Raw genomic sequence first — 15,742 nt, forward strand, 5'->3', positions numbered from 1 at the left:
CATTAATGACGTTTAGATAAAACAAATATACTCGAAATGGTTTTCTTCTGTTGATAAATAAATTAACCAATCAGATAGTGAAATGAAAGAGTAGATCCTCTATAAGATTGAAACCTGGGAATTTCAGGAAGGATCTGCCTATCAGCACCTGTTTACTCCTGGCCTGAACACAAGACAATGCAGTTAGTTTTGCTAACAGAAGCCCACTGAAATCTAAGAGTTAAGACTTCTATTCCTTTTCAAACTTGTATAGGGAACACAATATCTACTTGAACAACTCAGCACCAGGGTTAAAATGATACAAATGGTAAGTTTTGTCTCCTGGAATGAGTTGTCTTTTGGGAACCAGAATGTTCTGAGAATTTAAAATAAGCCTGACACTCTCCCATATTTCTTATGTGTCTAAAGATTTGACTTATAAAACAAAACAAAAAAAACAAATCTAAATAAACCATTACATTTTACATTTTAAATTGTTTCTGTCGAGATACAAGTGTTTAAAGTATTGCTCTTAAGATTCCTTTTAAAGTAAGGAGATACAAGTTATGGCGGGTGGAAGAAATTTTTTTTTTTTTGGTAAGGGAGATTAGCCATGAGCTAACATCTGTTGCCAATCTTCCTCCCTGAGCTAACATCTGTGCCTATCTTCCTCTATTTTATATATGGGATGCCGCCACAGCATGGCTTGATGAACAGTGTGTAGGTCCGCGCCCAGGATCTGAACTTATGAACCCTGGGCCGCTGAAGCAGAGCATGCGAACTTAACCACTTCACCTCCAGGCCAGCCCCTAGAGAAATTTAAAACTCATGACCACCAAAGGAGTTTCCTACATGAAACCTGCCCCACTGACGTCTCATTTTTCTTTTACTATGCATCCATTGACAGCAATGAATATAATAATTCATAATGTTTTGCACCCGTTCATTGCTTTGTAATGGTCTTTTGTGGTGTGTGTCCTTAATTTGCTTATATTTTGATCCTTCCATTTCCTGGATCCTACTCCAGTTCCATCCAGCATGTGCATGCATGCATGCACACACCCCCACACACACACACTCACACCCCCCCCCCCACATGAACATAAATGCCTGCATATATCCACAGGCACACTCCCATGCAACAATGCATTATTTGGTCCTTAAGGGTGAGAAATACAACTTCTAATTTTGACATCTCTTCTAGCACAGAGAGTAAATATTCAGCATATACTTAATAACCAAGAAACCAGAAGGAAATATTCTAAAATAGTTACTTTTGGTCTTCATTTACTAGAATAAAACAGATGAAAAGTGAGAGAGAGGTTACAGTCAACAAAAAGATCATCACCTGTTCATTTATCCACCAGAAAACAGAAACACTAGGAAAATGATATGCATATGGAGACATCTGTAACAATTCATTCTCTCCATTTGTCTTTTTCTCTATATTAATTATTACCCATATGACTCCGTTTTCTCCAAACATGCTCCATCCCGAATGCTAATTACACTGCTCATTACAAATGATCAGAGGGCAACTGCATGGCAGAATATCTCCACTGGGTGGCACCTGTGTGTATTATCTTGACTTTAAGCCCAACATTTATAATTCCATTTTCTTCCAGTTGCATTAAATAAGTGCTGACAAAACAGCCTTAAAGCAAATCTCTTTAAAAGCAAGTGTTCCAAACACTACTTCCATGTCATATGTCATATAGGATGGCTCAATGATTTACTGAGCAAATAATTAAATATTTTCAATAAATATTTCTACACAAGAAATACTTGCTCGGTTTCTGTTGATGTAACAGCTCCTCTCTCTAATGAAAGTACATGAATATGTGCTGTTTGCCTTTCAGGTAGAGAAGTTGGGCAATGTCAGGAAAACTGATATTAATAGCCCAACCATCCATTAAAACAAAATTTTATTTATACACATATACATATATATACATACACACACATATATCTATATCTATATCTATAAAGGTATTATGTAGAATGCTAGTGAGTTTGAATCAAGTATTATTAGGTATTATAACTACTATTAGGTATACATTACCCTTACCCATTTCTCCTTTAATTATATGGATATACACACATATCTTATATTCATATATTCATCACATATCATATTCACATGAATATATGATATGTGTGTATGTATATAGGCATGTATGTAGATGTATATATTTGTTGAATTAATTAAAATGAATAAAGGGAGAAAAAAAGTAAAGCTGGCATCAGACTTCACAACATTCAATACCAGAAAACAATTAAGCAATGTCTATGTTGTTCTGAGGTAAAAAGAAAACGTGAGCCAATTACAGTACACCCATCCAAGGTATAGTTTTAGAGGCAATATGCAGGCACTTTCAACGTAAAAGAACTCAGAAAATATAGCACCCATATAACCTTCTTTAAAAAACTTCATTACAGGGGCTGGCCCGGTGGCAAAGTGGTTAAGTGCGCGCGCTCCGATGTGGCGGCCCCAGGTTCACAGGTTCGGATCCCGGGGGCACACGGACACACCCTGTGTCAAGCCATGCTGTGGCGGCATCCCATATAAAGTGGAGGAAGATGGATGGGCACGGATGTTAGCCCAGGGCCATTCTTCCTCAGCAAAAAAAGGAGGATTGGCTCAGGGCTGGTCTTCCTCACACACACAAAAAAAACCTTCATTACAATAAATTCAGCCAATTAAGAGATGAATCAAATAACCCAGGAAGAGCAAAGCCGTGGTAAAAGGACAGGAAGTGAAACCTCGAATCCATTTAAATATTAGACTAAGTGTAATCAACTATGGGAACTGTAATTACGGAAAAGAAAATGACTAGTGTAAGTCTGGATAAAATAAAAATTACAAAATAACTAATTAAAATTGGAAAATACAACAAGGAAAAAAGATAGGAAGACAAGAGGAAATATTAAATACCTTCATCTTTTATAGTAGAGTGTCAGCTGTTATTTCTATAACTGAAATATGTGCTTTAGGAAAAATAATGACTGCAACCTTTTCTGATCTTCATCATATGATCTTTTCTTAGAATGACTTTAGAATAGCTTTTGTGGGGCTGGCCCCCGTGGCTTAGCGGTTGGGTGCGCGTGCTCCGCTGCTGGCTGCCCGGGTTCGGATCCCGGGCACACACCGACTCACCGCTTCTCCGGCCATGCTGAGGCCGCGTCCCACATACAGCAACTAGAAGGATGTGCAGCTATGACACACAGCTATCTAGTGGGGCTTTGGGGGAAAATAAATAAATAAATAAAATCTTTAAAAAAAAAGAATAGCTTTTGTGAAGATATGTTCAATTTCAATAATCCCCTTATTTTTATTTTAGTTTCTCTTCTGTTGGAATCGAGTACAATTAAATATATTTTAAGTAACTAAAATTTTATGACAGAATTTATGATCATCTACATTGCTATATGCCCATCTATCTATTGAGACATCGTATATAAAGCTGTTTTAAATGACGTTCACCTAAGGGTAAAAATGGTTATTTCCGAGTAAGAAATTTATGGTGATTTTTAAAATCCCCATCTTCATACTTTTATGTATTGTTTGAATTCTTTTTTTGGTCATGATAATTTTTCCTTAGAAAAATATGCCAAGGTGTTAACAAGAATTAATTCTAGGTTATGGGAATATATATATTGTTATTCTCTTTTTATACTTATCTGTGTTTTTAAAATTCCTCACCCCAGCTCGTTTTTAAAAGTTTTAAGACTACAATTTTTCATCTGTGTAAACATTTAGTAGCATTCCATAAAATTAGATGTAAGATTTTGACCCAAGAATTATTAAAGAGAGTATTTTTTAAATTTCCAAATGGTTGGGTTTAAATAATTTTTAAGTTTGTTTATTATTTTCCAGTTTTATTACATAATGATTAGAAAATATAACATGTCAGATTTCTAGTTGTGGGAACTTTTAAGGTTTTCTTGGTTATCTGTGATAAATTTTGACCAATGTTCCTTGAACACTGGAACAGGGTTACTGTAGGGATTGAAGTTCAAAACATATTTATTTGTCTTATTGATAATATAACAGGTTCTTTATATCTTTATTTTTTACCTCTTTGACTTATCAAATACTGAAAAAAAGTTTTACTGCTTCACGTCTTACGCAAAAATGAACTCAAAATGGATCAAAGACTTAAATAGACATATATGTAACAGTTAAAACTATAAACCTTGGGACTTTATCTTTATCACCTTGAATTAGGCAATGGTTTCTTAGATATGACACCAAAAGCAAAAGCAATAAAAGAAAAAATTAGATACATTGGATTTCATCAAAATTAAAAACTTCCTGCTTCAAAAGACAGCATCAAAGGGCTGGCCCAGTGGCATAGTGGTTAAGTTCGCACACTCCGCTTCAGCGGCCCGGGGTTCGCAGATTCGGATCCCAGGTGCAGACCAATGTACCGCTTGTCAAGCCATGCTGTGGCGGTGTCCCATATAAAGTAGAGGAAGATGGGCACAGATGTTAGCCCAGGGCCAATCTTCCTCAGCAAAAAGGAGGATTGGCAACGGATGTTAGCTCAGGGCTGATCTTCCTCACAAAAAAAAAAAAAAAAGGACACCATCAAGAAAGTGAAAAGATAACCCAACAGAATAGAAGAAAATATTTGCAAATTATATATTTGACAAAGGATCATATCTAGAATATACAAAGAACTCTTATAACCCAATAATAAAAAGACAACCCAATTAAAAAACAGTCAAAGGATTTAGGTAGACATTTTTCCAAAGAAGATAAACAAATGGACAATAAGCATATGAAAATATGCTTAATATCATTTTAGCCATCAGGGAAATGCTTTTCAAAACCACCATAAGCTACCACTTCATACCCACAGGATGGCTATAATCAAAAAACAAAGCAAAACCAAACAAAACAGAGAATAACAAGTGTTGGCAGCGATGTGAACTGAGAGTTCATTTGTACATTACTCTGATAATAGTTCTCAATTTTTAAAAATTTACTCCAATGACTTTTTTTTTTTTGGCAATTCATGGGTAAAATGGGGGCTCTGGGATAAATTTATTCTCAGTTGAACAAGGGTAAGAAGTCACGTCATGCTTTATCTTTTCGTTTTAGTCTTGCAAATTGAATTGCCTTTCCCCCAAAATATGAAAAGACAATGAAAGGGTGACAGCTTTGTCAACAGCAAGCAAAGTAATAAGAGACCACATGGAACTAGGATTTTCTCACCATTTCTAATTTATCTGGGAAAGATTGAAAAGACTTTTACTGAAAATTGTGCTGTGCTTTTTGCAGCTGAGTTTGCTAAAGTAAAAAGAAAGCCTCTTGAGGCCGGCTCCGTGGCTTAGCGGTTAAGTGCGGGTGCTCCACTGCTGGCAGCCTAGGTTCGGATCCCGGGTGTGCACCGACGCACCGCTTCTCCGGCCATGCTGAGGCCGCGTCCCACATACAGCAACTAGAAGGACGTGCAGCTATGACATACAACTGTGTACTGGGGCTTTGGGGGAAAAAAGTAAATAAATAAATAAAATTATAAACTATTTTGGCATATAAATGCAGAAACTAAATTAATAATGTTTAAAAAAAAAAAAGCCTCTTTTCCATCCTTCTGATTTTGATTTACCTGATACCAACAGGAGAATCGTCCATGCATTAAAATATACACATTTTTGAGGAAATTCATGTCAGAGAGAATACTCTTCTTTCTGGCAAAATTAAATTTACATGGGCACGAAAAAATTTCAGTCATTCAAATTTTGTAAAATGTTTTACTTTTATTTTCCATTGGAAAGAAGGAAAGTAATGATGCAGAAGAAATTTCATTTGGAAAATTATCTACTTGTAAACAAAATGTTTGTTTAATAAATAAAGTAGTATATTTGGCTAGTCATTTTAGGGTAAAAACAAAATTAGATTCTCACTTCATTATTTATCAAAATAATTTTGAAATTAATATTAAAACGTAAAAAGAGCTAGAAAAATATAGCTGAATATTTATTTAGCTGATCTTGGGAAGCAGAAAACCTTCTGAGCATAAGAGAAATGGAAACGACCTCAAAAAAAATCCAATAGATTTGTTTACATAAAAATTAACAAAAATTTCTGTAAGTTAGAAAACACCTTTAAAAATCTCTAAACAATTGAGAAACCTTGAAAAATACATACAATCTACAATCACAAATGTTAATGTCTTTAATATATAAAAAGCATTTACAATTCCATAAGAAAAAATAAATATCAATAAGTAAGATGGGCAAAGAATGTAAACAGATAATCCACACAAGAAGAAATTTTAAAATTACATAGAAAAATGTTTAATCTCACTAATAATCAAAAAGATAAAAGTTAAAAGACAAAATGCTATCAAATTGCAGAGGTCTCTTCAAAAGAAAAAATAAACAAATGGGAAAACAAACTAAAAGCTTCTGTTTGGCAAAGGAAACCATCAGCAAAACAAAAAGTTCACTTACCAATTGGGAGAAGATATTTGCAAATCATATATCTGATAAGGGGTTAATCTCCAAAATATATGAAGAACTCATATAACTCAGCAATAACAAAAAAAAACCATCTGATCAAAAAATGGGCAGGGGATCTGAACAGATATTTTTCCAAAGACAACATACAGTTAGCCAACAGGCACATGAAAAGATGTTCAACATCACTAATTATTAGGGAAATGCAAACCAAAGCCACAATGAGACATCACCTCAGGCCCATTAGAATGGCTATTATTAAAAAGACAAGAAATAACACGTGTTGGAGAGGATGTGGAGAAAAGGGAACCCTTGTACACTGCTGGTGGGAATGTAGATTGGTGCAGACACTATGGAAAACAGTATGGAGAGTCCTCAAAAAATTAAAAATAGAAATATCACTACACAATAATGTGTAGCAATCAGTTGTTAAGTGCACTGCAAATAGTTCATTACTTAACAATTATGTTATCAAAGTTTGCAATTGATATATATTTTTTAGTAAATAGTAGACTATGTGCAAAAAAAAAAAAAAAAGAAATATCATATGATCCAGCTCTTCCACTTCTGGGTATTTATCCAAAGAACATGAAAACACTAATTGGAAAGATATATGCACCTCTATGTTCACTGTGGCATTATTCAAAATAGCCAAGACTTGGAAACAACCTAACTGCCCATCAATGAATGAATGGATAAAAAAGATGAGGTATATATGGAATACTACCAAGCCATAAAAAAGATGAAACCTTGCCAATTGCGACAACACAGATGGACCTTGAGGGTGTTATGCTAAGTGAAATAAGTCAGATGGAGAAAGTCAAATGCCATATGATTTCACTCATATGTGGAAGACAAACAAACAAACAAACACATGGATACAGAGAACAAATTGACGGTCACCATAGGGGAAGGGGTGGGGGGAGGGCGAAAGGGGTAAAAGGGCACATGTGTACGGCGTCGGATGGCAACTAGACTTTTGGTACTGACCATGATGTAGTCTATACAGAAGTCGAAATATAATGATGTACAACTGAAATTTATATAATGTTAATAACCAATGTTACCTCAATAAAGAAAAGAAAAGAAAGTCTAAAATGGGATGCTCAGCTCTCACAATAAACACACACACATACACACAAAGAAAACAGTGTAGAGGCTCCTCAAAAAATTAAAAATAGAGGTGCTGGCCACGTGGCATAGTGGTTCAAGTTCGGCATGCTCTGCTTTGGGGGCCCTGGTTTGTAGGTTCTGATCCTGGGTGTGGAACTACACCACTCATCAGCCATGCATGGTAGCAACCCACATATAAAATAGAGAAAGACTGGCACAGATGGTTAGTTCAGGGTGAATCTTCCTCACCAAAAAAAAAAAAAAGAAAAAAAAATTAAAAATAGAACTACCAATTCCACTTCTGGGTATATATCCAAAGGAAATGAAAACAGGATCTTGAAGAGTTATCTGCACTCCCATGTTTATTGCAGCATTATTCACAATAGCCAAGATATGGAAACAACTTAAGTGTCTGTAAACAGATGAATGGATAAAGAAGATGTAGTATATATAGACAGTAGAATGTTATTTAACCATAAAAAAGAAGGAAATTTTGCCATTTGCAACAACAAAGATGGACCTTGAGGGCATTAAGCTAAGTGAAATAAGTCAGACAGACAACGACAAATACTGTATGATCTCACTTACATGAGGAATCTAAAAAGTCAAACTTGTAGAAGCAGAGAGTAGAATGGTTGTTTCTGGGGGCTGGAGGTGGGGGAAATGGGGAGATGTTAATCAAAGGGTACAAACTTCCAGTTATAAGATGAGTAAGTCCTGGAGATCTAATGCACAGCATAGTGAGTATAGTCAACAATACTGTACTATATACTTCAAAGTTGCCAAGAGACTAGATCTTAAATGTTCTCACCACACACACACAAAAATGGTAATTATGTGACGTGATGGAGGTGTTAGCTAATACTACGTGGTAATCATTTTGTAACATGTAAATGTATCAAAACGACGTGTTGTACACCTTAAACTTAGACTTTGTTATATGTGAGTTATATCTCAACAAAAATAAGTAAATAAATAAGTAAATGGGGAAAAAAATTTGTAGAGATTTCTTGTACTCAATAATGCCCACTGTTGGTGAGAATATGGTGCTTTGAAAGCTCTCATACTTTGCTGGTGGGAGAATAAATCAGTACAATCAGCACAATTTTACAATAGATACCCAAATCCTTCCACTGTTTATTCTTTGACCTAGTAATTCCCTCTGGGAATCTATTCTAAGGAAATTACTAGAGCTGTGTCTTAGTAAGCTCAGACTGCCATAATAAATACCATAGACTGGGTGGCTTAAACAACAGAAATTTATTTTCTTATAGTTCTGGAGGCTAAAAAGTCCAAGATCAAGGTGCCAGCAGGGTTGATGTCTGGTGAAGGCTCTCTCCTTAGGTTACAAATGGCTGCCTTCTCACCGTATCTTCTCACCTTTCCTCAGTGCATGCATGTAGAGAGAAAGAAAGAGGGCTGTCTCTCTTTCTCTTCTTATAAGGTCATGAATCCTATTGGATTAGGACTCCACCTTTATGACTTCATTTAACCTTAATTACCTCCTAAAAGCCCTATCTCCTAATAAAATCACAGTAGGGGTTAGGGATTCAAATATATGAATTTTGGAGGTCACAATTCAGTCCATATCGAGCTGTAAACAAAGATTTATATGTAAATATTAATCCTATCATATTTATAATGAGAAATGAGAAAGTAAATGTCCAACAGTAAAGAAATGATTAAATAAATTATAACACAACCATATAATGGAATATTATGTAGCCATTAAAATGAATTACGGATTAAAATTTTTTATTCTTTATACTTCCCTATTTTTAATTTTCTAAAATGAATCTATATTACTTTCTTATTGAGATATAATTCACATATCATAAAATCATATGTTACTTTTATATTTTAAAAAATAAGAAAATTTTCTAAATTGCCCACTTTTAGGGAAACTAGTATAAGACAAAAGGGCAAGTTAGCACCTAGAATCAGTGTCTTGCAAAGAAATATAAGTTATGTTTACTACTACGTTAAAGTGATAAAGCCTTGACTTTTTCTGAACAATTTGAATACTATAGTTTATTCTTCTACATATTTTTCTCTGAGTAACCTGTCTCATTTGTACCCACAGAATTTTAATTTATGGAGATGACTCAGTGATGACATGGAGAGGCTAATGTCGTTGAAAGAAGATTTTTATTACTTATAGTTTCCAAGAGAAGGGAGCATGCCACGCCATGCAAAGCCACCGGGGAAGCACCAGGTTTTGGTCAGGAGGCAGACACAGGAGTAAGCGGAAAGCCTAGGCCAGAGCCTTTATTGGGGTTTTCTCAAGAAAGGCAAGGCAGGGCAGGGTAAACAGCTTAGGACTGGCTAGCTTGAATAACTCCAGTGGACTTTGGTACATAGCAGCTGTCCCTAGTTGTCTAGACCTGGCCTTGGGTTGATTTAGGGCAGGAGAAATATTGGCTTGTTGAGTGAGATTTAGATAAGGAGGTGGTTCAGAGTATGGGCTGTGGATCAAAAAAGAGATATAAGTAACTTTGGCCATTAGTTTGGCCCTGTGATTAATGGATGCCCAATAGACAAATACAGAATTTAAGAAAACACAGAAGATAGCTGAGGCAGGATTGCCAAATTCTTATCCATATGGCAATCATTTCAAGAAGGATTCCAGAAATCCTTTATATAAAACCTTAAAATTGTATATAGTGCATAGTCATCAATGGAGCAAGGGTGTAGGAGAGAAAAAGGAGAAAGTTTCCTTGACTCTGGGACTCAGAGAAAAACAAGAGGAATTAGAGGAAAGATGTGAAAAAAGATAAAAGCAAGCTATAGAAGACTTAGGACTCTGGTAGATTAAATTGCTCCTTTTGCATATTCCATTGCAATAGAATCACACTTTCTCAGATGCAATATTATGTAGACTTTGAAAACAAACTGCCAAATACAAATTTCCCCAGTTCCACTAATTGTGAGACCTTGAGCAAGTTATTTAACCTTTCTGCACCTCAGTGTCTTCATCTATAAAAGCAGGAATAATGATTGCTGAGAGGATTACCTGAGTTAATATATGGATAGCTTAGAATAGTGCCTGGCCTAGAGGAAATCTTTTGTAAGTTTTAGATCTGATTATTATTTGTATAAGCAGATTTCACTGAGTATAAGAATCTGATTTTTCTTGATCTTACCCGAAAGTGTCAGTGGAAGTTTTTCACACCTTCACATTATGAGTACCACTGATTGAAAGAAATTGTAAGATGCCTTTTATGATAAGATGTAACCTAATTTCAGAGGGGTTAAAATATTTTAAAGTGTTCATCTTAGAATTGATAAAATATGGGCCGGCCCCGTGGCTTAGCGGTTAAGTGCGTGCTCCGCTGCTGGCGGCCCGGGTTCAGATTCCAGGCGCGCACTGACGCACCGCTTCTCCGGCCATGCTGGGGCCGCGTCCCACATGCAGCAGCTAGAAGGATGTGCAGCTATGACATACAACTATCTACTGGGGCTTTGGGGGGAAAATAAATAAATAAAATCTTTAAAAAAAAAAAAAGAATTGATAAAATAAGTTGTTATGCTTTAATTTAATTTAATTCTAAGTTAATGTATGTGTGACAGCCACCAAAAGACAATTGAAACTGGGAAAATAATTTGATTCAAATAATGAAAAACATAACTTCTTACTTCTATAAATTCCATTTTGTTCAATCTTGGTTCCATTGAGTCAGCAATATCCAATTGTTTGCAACATGATTCTAATTATGGAATAAAGATTATTTGCTAGTTAGTTTGGTTGTAATACATTCATATTTTATATTCATATTATAGTGCTTTATAAGAAGAACATAAAGTTATTTCTTAATTAATGTCCATCAATATTTACAATAAAGTAAATGATATATAGTTGGATAACATTTCAATTACTATAAAATTGTTATTTTTTCTGGCTTTTATTTAACAAAGCAATCCAAACACTGAAAAGAACACACTTATGTTTTTAATGACCAGGTTGAGATAAGGCAGAAACAAATGTGCACATCGATAGTATAAAAACTATAAAAACATATGCTAGCATTTATGTTAGCATATAACACTTCTACAGACTTTCTTTCTACAGACTTTCTTTTTAAATACTTTTTGTCTTTAATGTTTCTTAAATTAAATAAATAATATATGAATATGTTCTTTAGTATAAGATTCAAATAATACAAAAATATAAGCAGCAAACATGAAAATCTACCTTTCCTCCCACCCCCACCTAGCACTCTCACTCCCCTCTGCCCCAGAAGTAACCACTGTCAACAGTTTGTTGTCACCATTCCAGCAATATTTCTATGCATTTTCATACACACAGACACATACACAGACACACACACACATATATCTTTTGTTTTTCCATACATAAATATGATCATATTGATCTTCAACTTGCTTTTTTCACTTAACCACTCATCTTATAGATCAAACAGGATCTGGAGCTCAGGGGAAAGGTTTGGGATGGGAATATGGATGAGAGTCAACAGCTGAAGTCATGGGTTTGAATAAGAAAACCCAGGGAGTTGGATAGTGTGGAAAGTGATAATAGAGCCTAAAAGGAATCTCTGGAAAACAATCTTTAAGGTGCAAATAAAAAAAGAATCAAGAAACAAAAATGCTAAGAGTTGATCAAAGATAGAAGAAAAAATCAAGAGAGAATGATATCAGAAAAGCCAAGAAAAAAAGAGTTTCATGAATAACAGAGTGATCAATAATGGTAGAATGCGGCAGTTAGTTCAACTAAAGATTTTTTAACCTCCATTTGATATGACAATTATGTGAGCCTTATTGACCTTACCAAGACACAAACACACAAATTGTATGAAAGCTCATGATGAAAGAACTAATACACAGGCTTCCTCTCCTACTTCTAATAGTAACTCTTCCTGCCTATCATGGGCTGATACATAAAAAGATTCTTTAGTCACTCTTGATTTTTGTATTGCTTATTATGAGATATCAGGTATTGTCATAAGAGGACTGTATAAACTTAACATAAGCTTATGCATTAGAGGCTGTTATCCCCGTCCCAGACCTTCCCTCAAGCTCTAGAAGATGATGCAAGCCAGACTGATTTCTACCACTAACAGTTGTTATTAAGTGTATATGTCTGTCCCCTGGCTGGACTTTCAGCAACTTAAGGTCAAGAAACATGTCTTAGTCCTCTTTGCATCCTCTATTCCATCACAGTATCTGGAACTAAGTGAAAGCTCAATAAACATTGAATGAATGAATGAATGAATGGTACAGAAAATAAATACCATATAGTCTAGGAGATGGGAGGAGAAATAATCACTGATAACTAGAGTGGTCTGGAATTTCTCTCATTTTATCACAGTCTTAAATAGAGCTCTCTTAACTCATTCCTTCTGTATCTTCATCAAAAACTAAATGAATAAAAGAAGTTATTTCAAATATTTTCTGAAAGAGGACTTGAGGTTGTGCTGATTGTGAAAAATTATAGTTTTTGAACAGGCTGTGAACAGGTAGAAGGAGAAAAGGTTTTCAGCAAAGGCCCAAATCATGCTTGGGGACCAGTGATTGGGAAGATGGAAAGCTTATTTTATTTTTAAGAGTGAGAACAGACTTCAGACAATCTATTGTTATCAATGTAATAAAGTGGTCACAAAAATCAATTAAAAAAATCAATTGTATATAAATTATGCAAATCTCAGGACCCAAACTCTAGTTCTTTATTCAACAAGTCAGAATTTTTGCTTAATCTCATATAAGGAAAGCTTTGTGAAAACAAAAGTATCAGAATCTGTAGTTCTCCATAGATGTCTCCCTCTTCCCCCAGTGAGCATGGTGGAAATTTGTAGGTGAGTTTTGTTGCCACGATGATGGGAACAGGAGTAGAGGCAGAACTCCTGCAATTCCCACACAGTAAAAACTTTCCTCTTCCTGCCAGACATTCAAGTAGGTGAAAAATATGCTTAGAATCATTTTGAGTCTAGAACCTAACTCTATTTGACATACAAACACAGAGTATATTTTTGCTGGTGAATTTTCCAAGAATGTAACTACTATGAAAATTTGAGAGAGGATTGTGCTTTGCTTCATTCTGGAACTTTACCAAGAGCTGTTCACCATTTCAGAAAATTATTAATGGGAGGTAATATCATAAATTGTATCTGAACTCCAATACAACATACCTGTGTCAGTCTGCATTTGTAGCTCTCTTATTCATGGGGATTCTATGTATATATACAAATCCATCCATTTTGCACTTATTTCAAAATATCAAATACAGGAGTGACATCAGCAACATGGCAGAGGGAGCTGTTCTCTTTATCTCTTCCCCTTTGAACTACAACTAAATGGACATTCATTGATCAGCAGAGGATACCCACACAGCACAACAGGATGCCTGAGAGACCCACGCAGCTATACATCCGAACATGGATGGACTAGGCCTCCACGAAGTAGTGGAGATAGGTGAGCACTCCCTGACCCTTTCCCTGCAGCCCTGTGCCTGCGCATGAATGCTTTCCCAGCTGAGAGTGACCACAGTACCACTGCCATCCTGCAAGTGGGAACACGCCTCGGCACAACTGTAAGAAGAGGCAGCGGCAACCCTGAGCCCGTGTGCAAACACTTTCCTGGCTGGTGGGAAAGCCCACCATACCGCTGCAATCCCAACAAGTGGCCCAGGCTTAGACCCCACGAAGATGCGTCACTCACTAAGCACAGCGGCTGGCGCAACTGTAAGAAGAGGCAGCAGCAGATGTACGTGCACGTGAATGCTTTCTCGGTGGGTGGGACCGCCCACCGCACCCCCACAACTTCCAGCAGACAGGGTGGGATCAGAAACACAACTCCTGCTTCCCCCCAGTGGTAGCAGGTGGAATCTGCGACCTGATACTACCACAGATGCTCTGGCAAATGATTAGTTAATCAAACACCATGAGAAACTACAGCAACAATTCAGAGCAGAAGGAAAATGACAAGTTTCCACAATCCAACCCTGAAGTCACAGAAATTTACAGTGTAAATGACAGAGAATTCAAAATAGCTGTCATAAAGCAACTCAGAAAGACAGTTCAATGAGCTCAGGAATAAAATTAATGAGAAGAAGGAACACTTCACCAAAGAGATTGAAACTATAAAAAAAAAAAAAACAAGCAGAAATTCTGGATATGAAGAACTATAATTAATGAGATAAAAAAAAATCCAGGATCCTTAAAAAATAGAGCTGACATTATGGAGGACAGAATTAGTGATTTAGAAGATAGAAATATAGAAATGCTTCAGGTGGAGGAGGAGAGAGAACTAAGATTTTTAAAAAATGAAGGAATTCTTTGAGAAATATCCAACTCAACTAGGAAAAGCAACATAAAGATTATACGTATTCCAGAGGGAGAAGTGGGGGAGACAGGAACAGAGAGCTTGTTCGAAGAAATAATAGCTGAGAACTTCCCAAACCTGCGGAAGGAATCGGACTTACAAATACATGAAGCCAATAGAACTCCTAATTACATCAATGCTAAAAGACCTTCTCTGAGGCATATAATAGTAAAATTGGCAAAAGTCAATGACAAAGAAAAAAATTAAAGGCAGCAAGGAGGAAGAAAATAAACTACAAAGGAAACCCCATCAGGCTTTCAGCAGATTTCTCAGCAGAAACCTTACAGGCTAGGAGAGAATGGGATGACATACTCAAAATACTGAAAGACAAAAACTTTCAGCCAAGAATACTCTATCAAGTGAAGCTATCCTTCAGATACGATGGAGAAATAAAAACTTTCCCAGATAAAGAAAAGTTGAGGGAGTTCATCACCACTAGACCTCCCTTACAAGAAATGATGAAGGAAGCCCTCATACCTGAAACAAAAAGGCAAAGGTCTACAAAGCTTTGAGCAAGGAGATAAATAGATGGACAAAATCAGAAAACTGCAGCTCTCTTTCAGAATAGGGTAGCAAATAATTATAACTTAAAAGATAAAGGGAAGGAAAGATTCAAAAGTAACTATAAACACTTCAACTTAGTTACAAACTCACAAAACAAAACAGAGTAATTTGACAACACTAACTCAGAAGGGGAAGAGGAAAGGGATGGAACCTGCTTAGGCTAATGCAGTAAAGAGGCTATCAGAAAATGGACTATCTCATCTACGAGATCTTTTATACAAACCTCATGTAACCACTAAACAAAAAATCAGAGCAGAGCCACAATTCATAAAAAAAGAGAAAA

General features: G+C 35.9%; 1 protein-coding gene across 1 annotated transcript in view; it reads right to left on the bottom strand.

Annotated features, from left to right (window-relative positions):
* Window positions 1-15,742, bottom strand: part of EFCAB5 (EF-hand calcium binding domain 5) — a 113,594-nt gene that overhangs the window by 62,634 nt on the left and 35,218 nt on the right. Inside the window, exon 7 of the mRNA XM_058559468.1 lies at window positions 11,197-11,267. Coding sequence (XP_058415451.1) covers window positions 11,197-11,267 — 71 coding nt within the window. The remainder of the gene's footprint in view (window positions 1-11,196; window positions 11,268-15,742) is intronic.

Source organism: Diceros bicornis, chromosome 18 (genome assembly GCF_020826845.1).
Source record: "Diceros bicornis minor isolate mBicDic1 chromosome 18, mDicBic1.mat.cur, whole genome shotgun sequence".
NCBI lineage: Eukaryota > Metazoa > Chordata > Mammalia > Perissodactyla > Rhinocerotidae > Diceros > Diceros bicornis.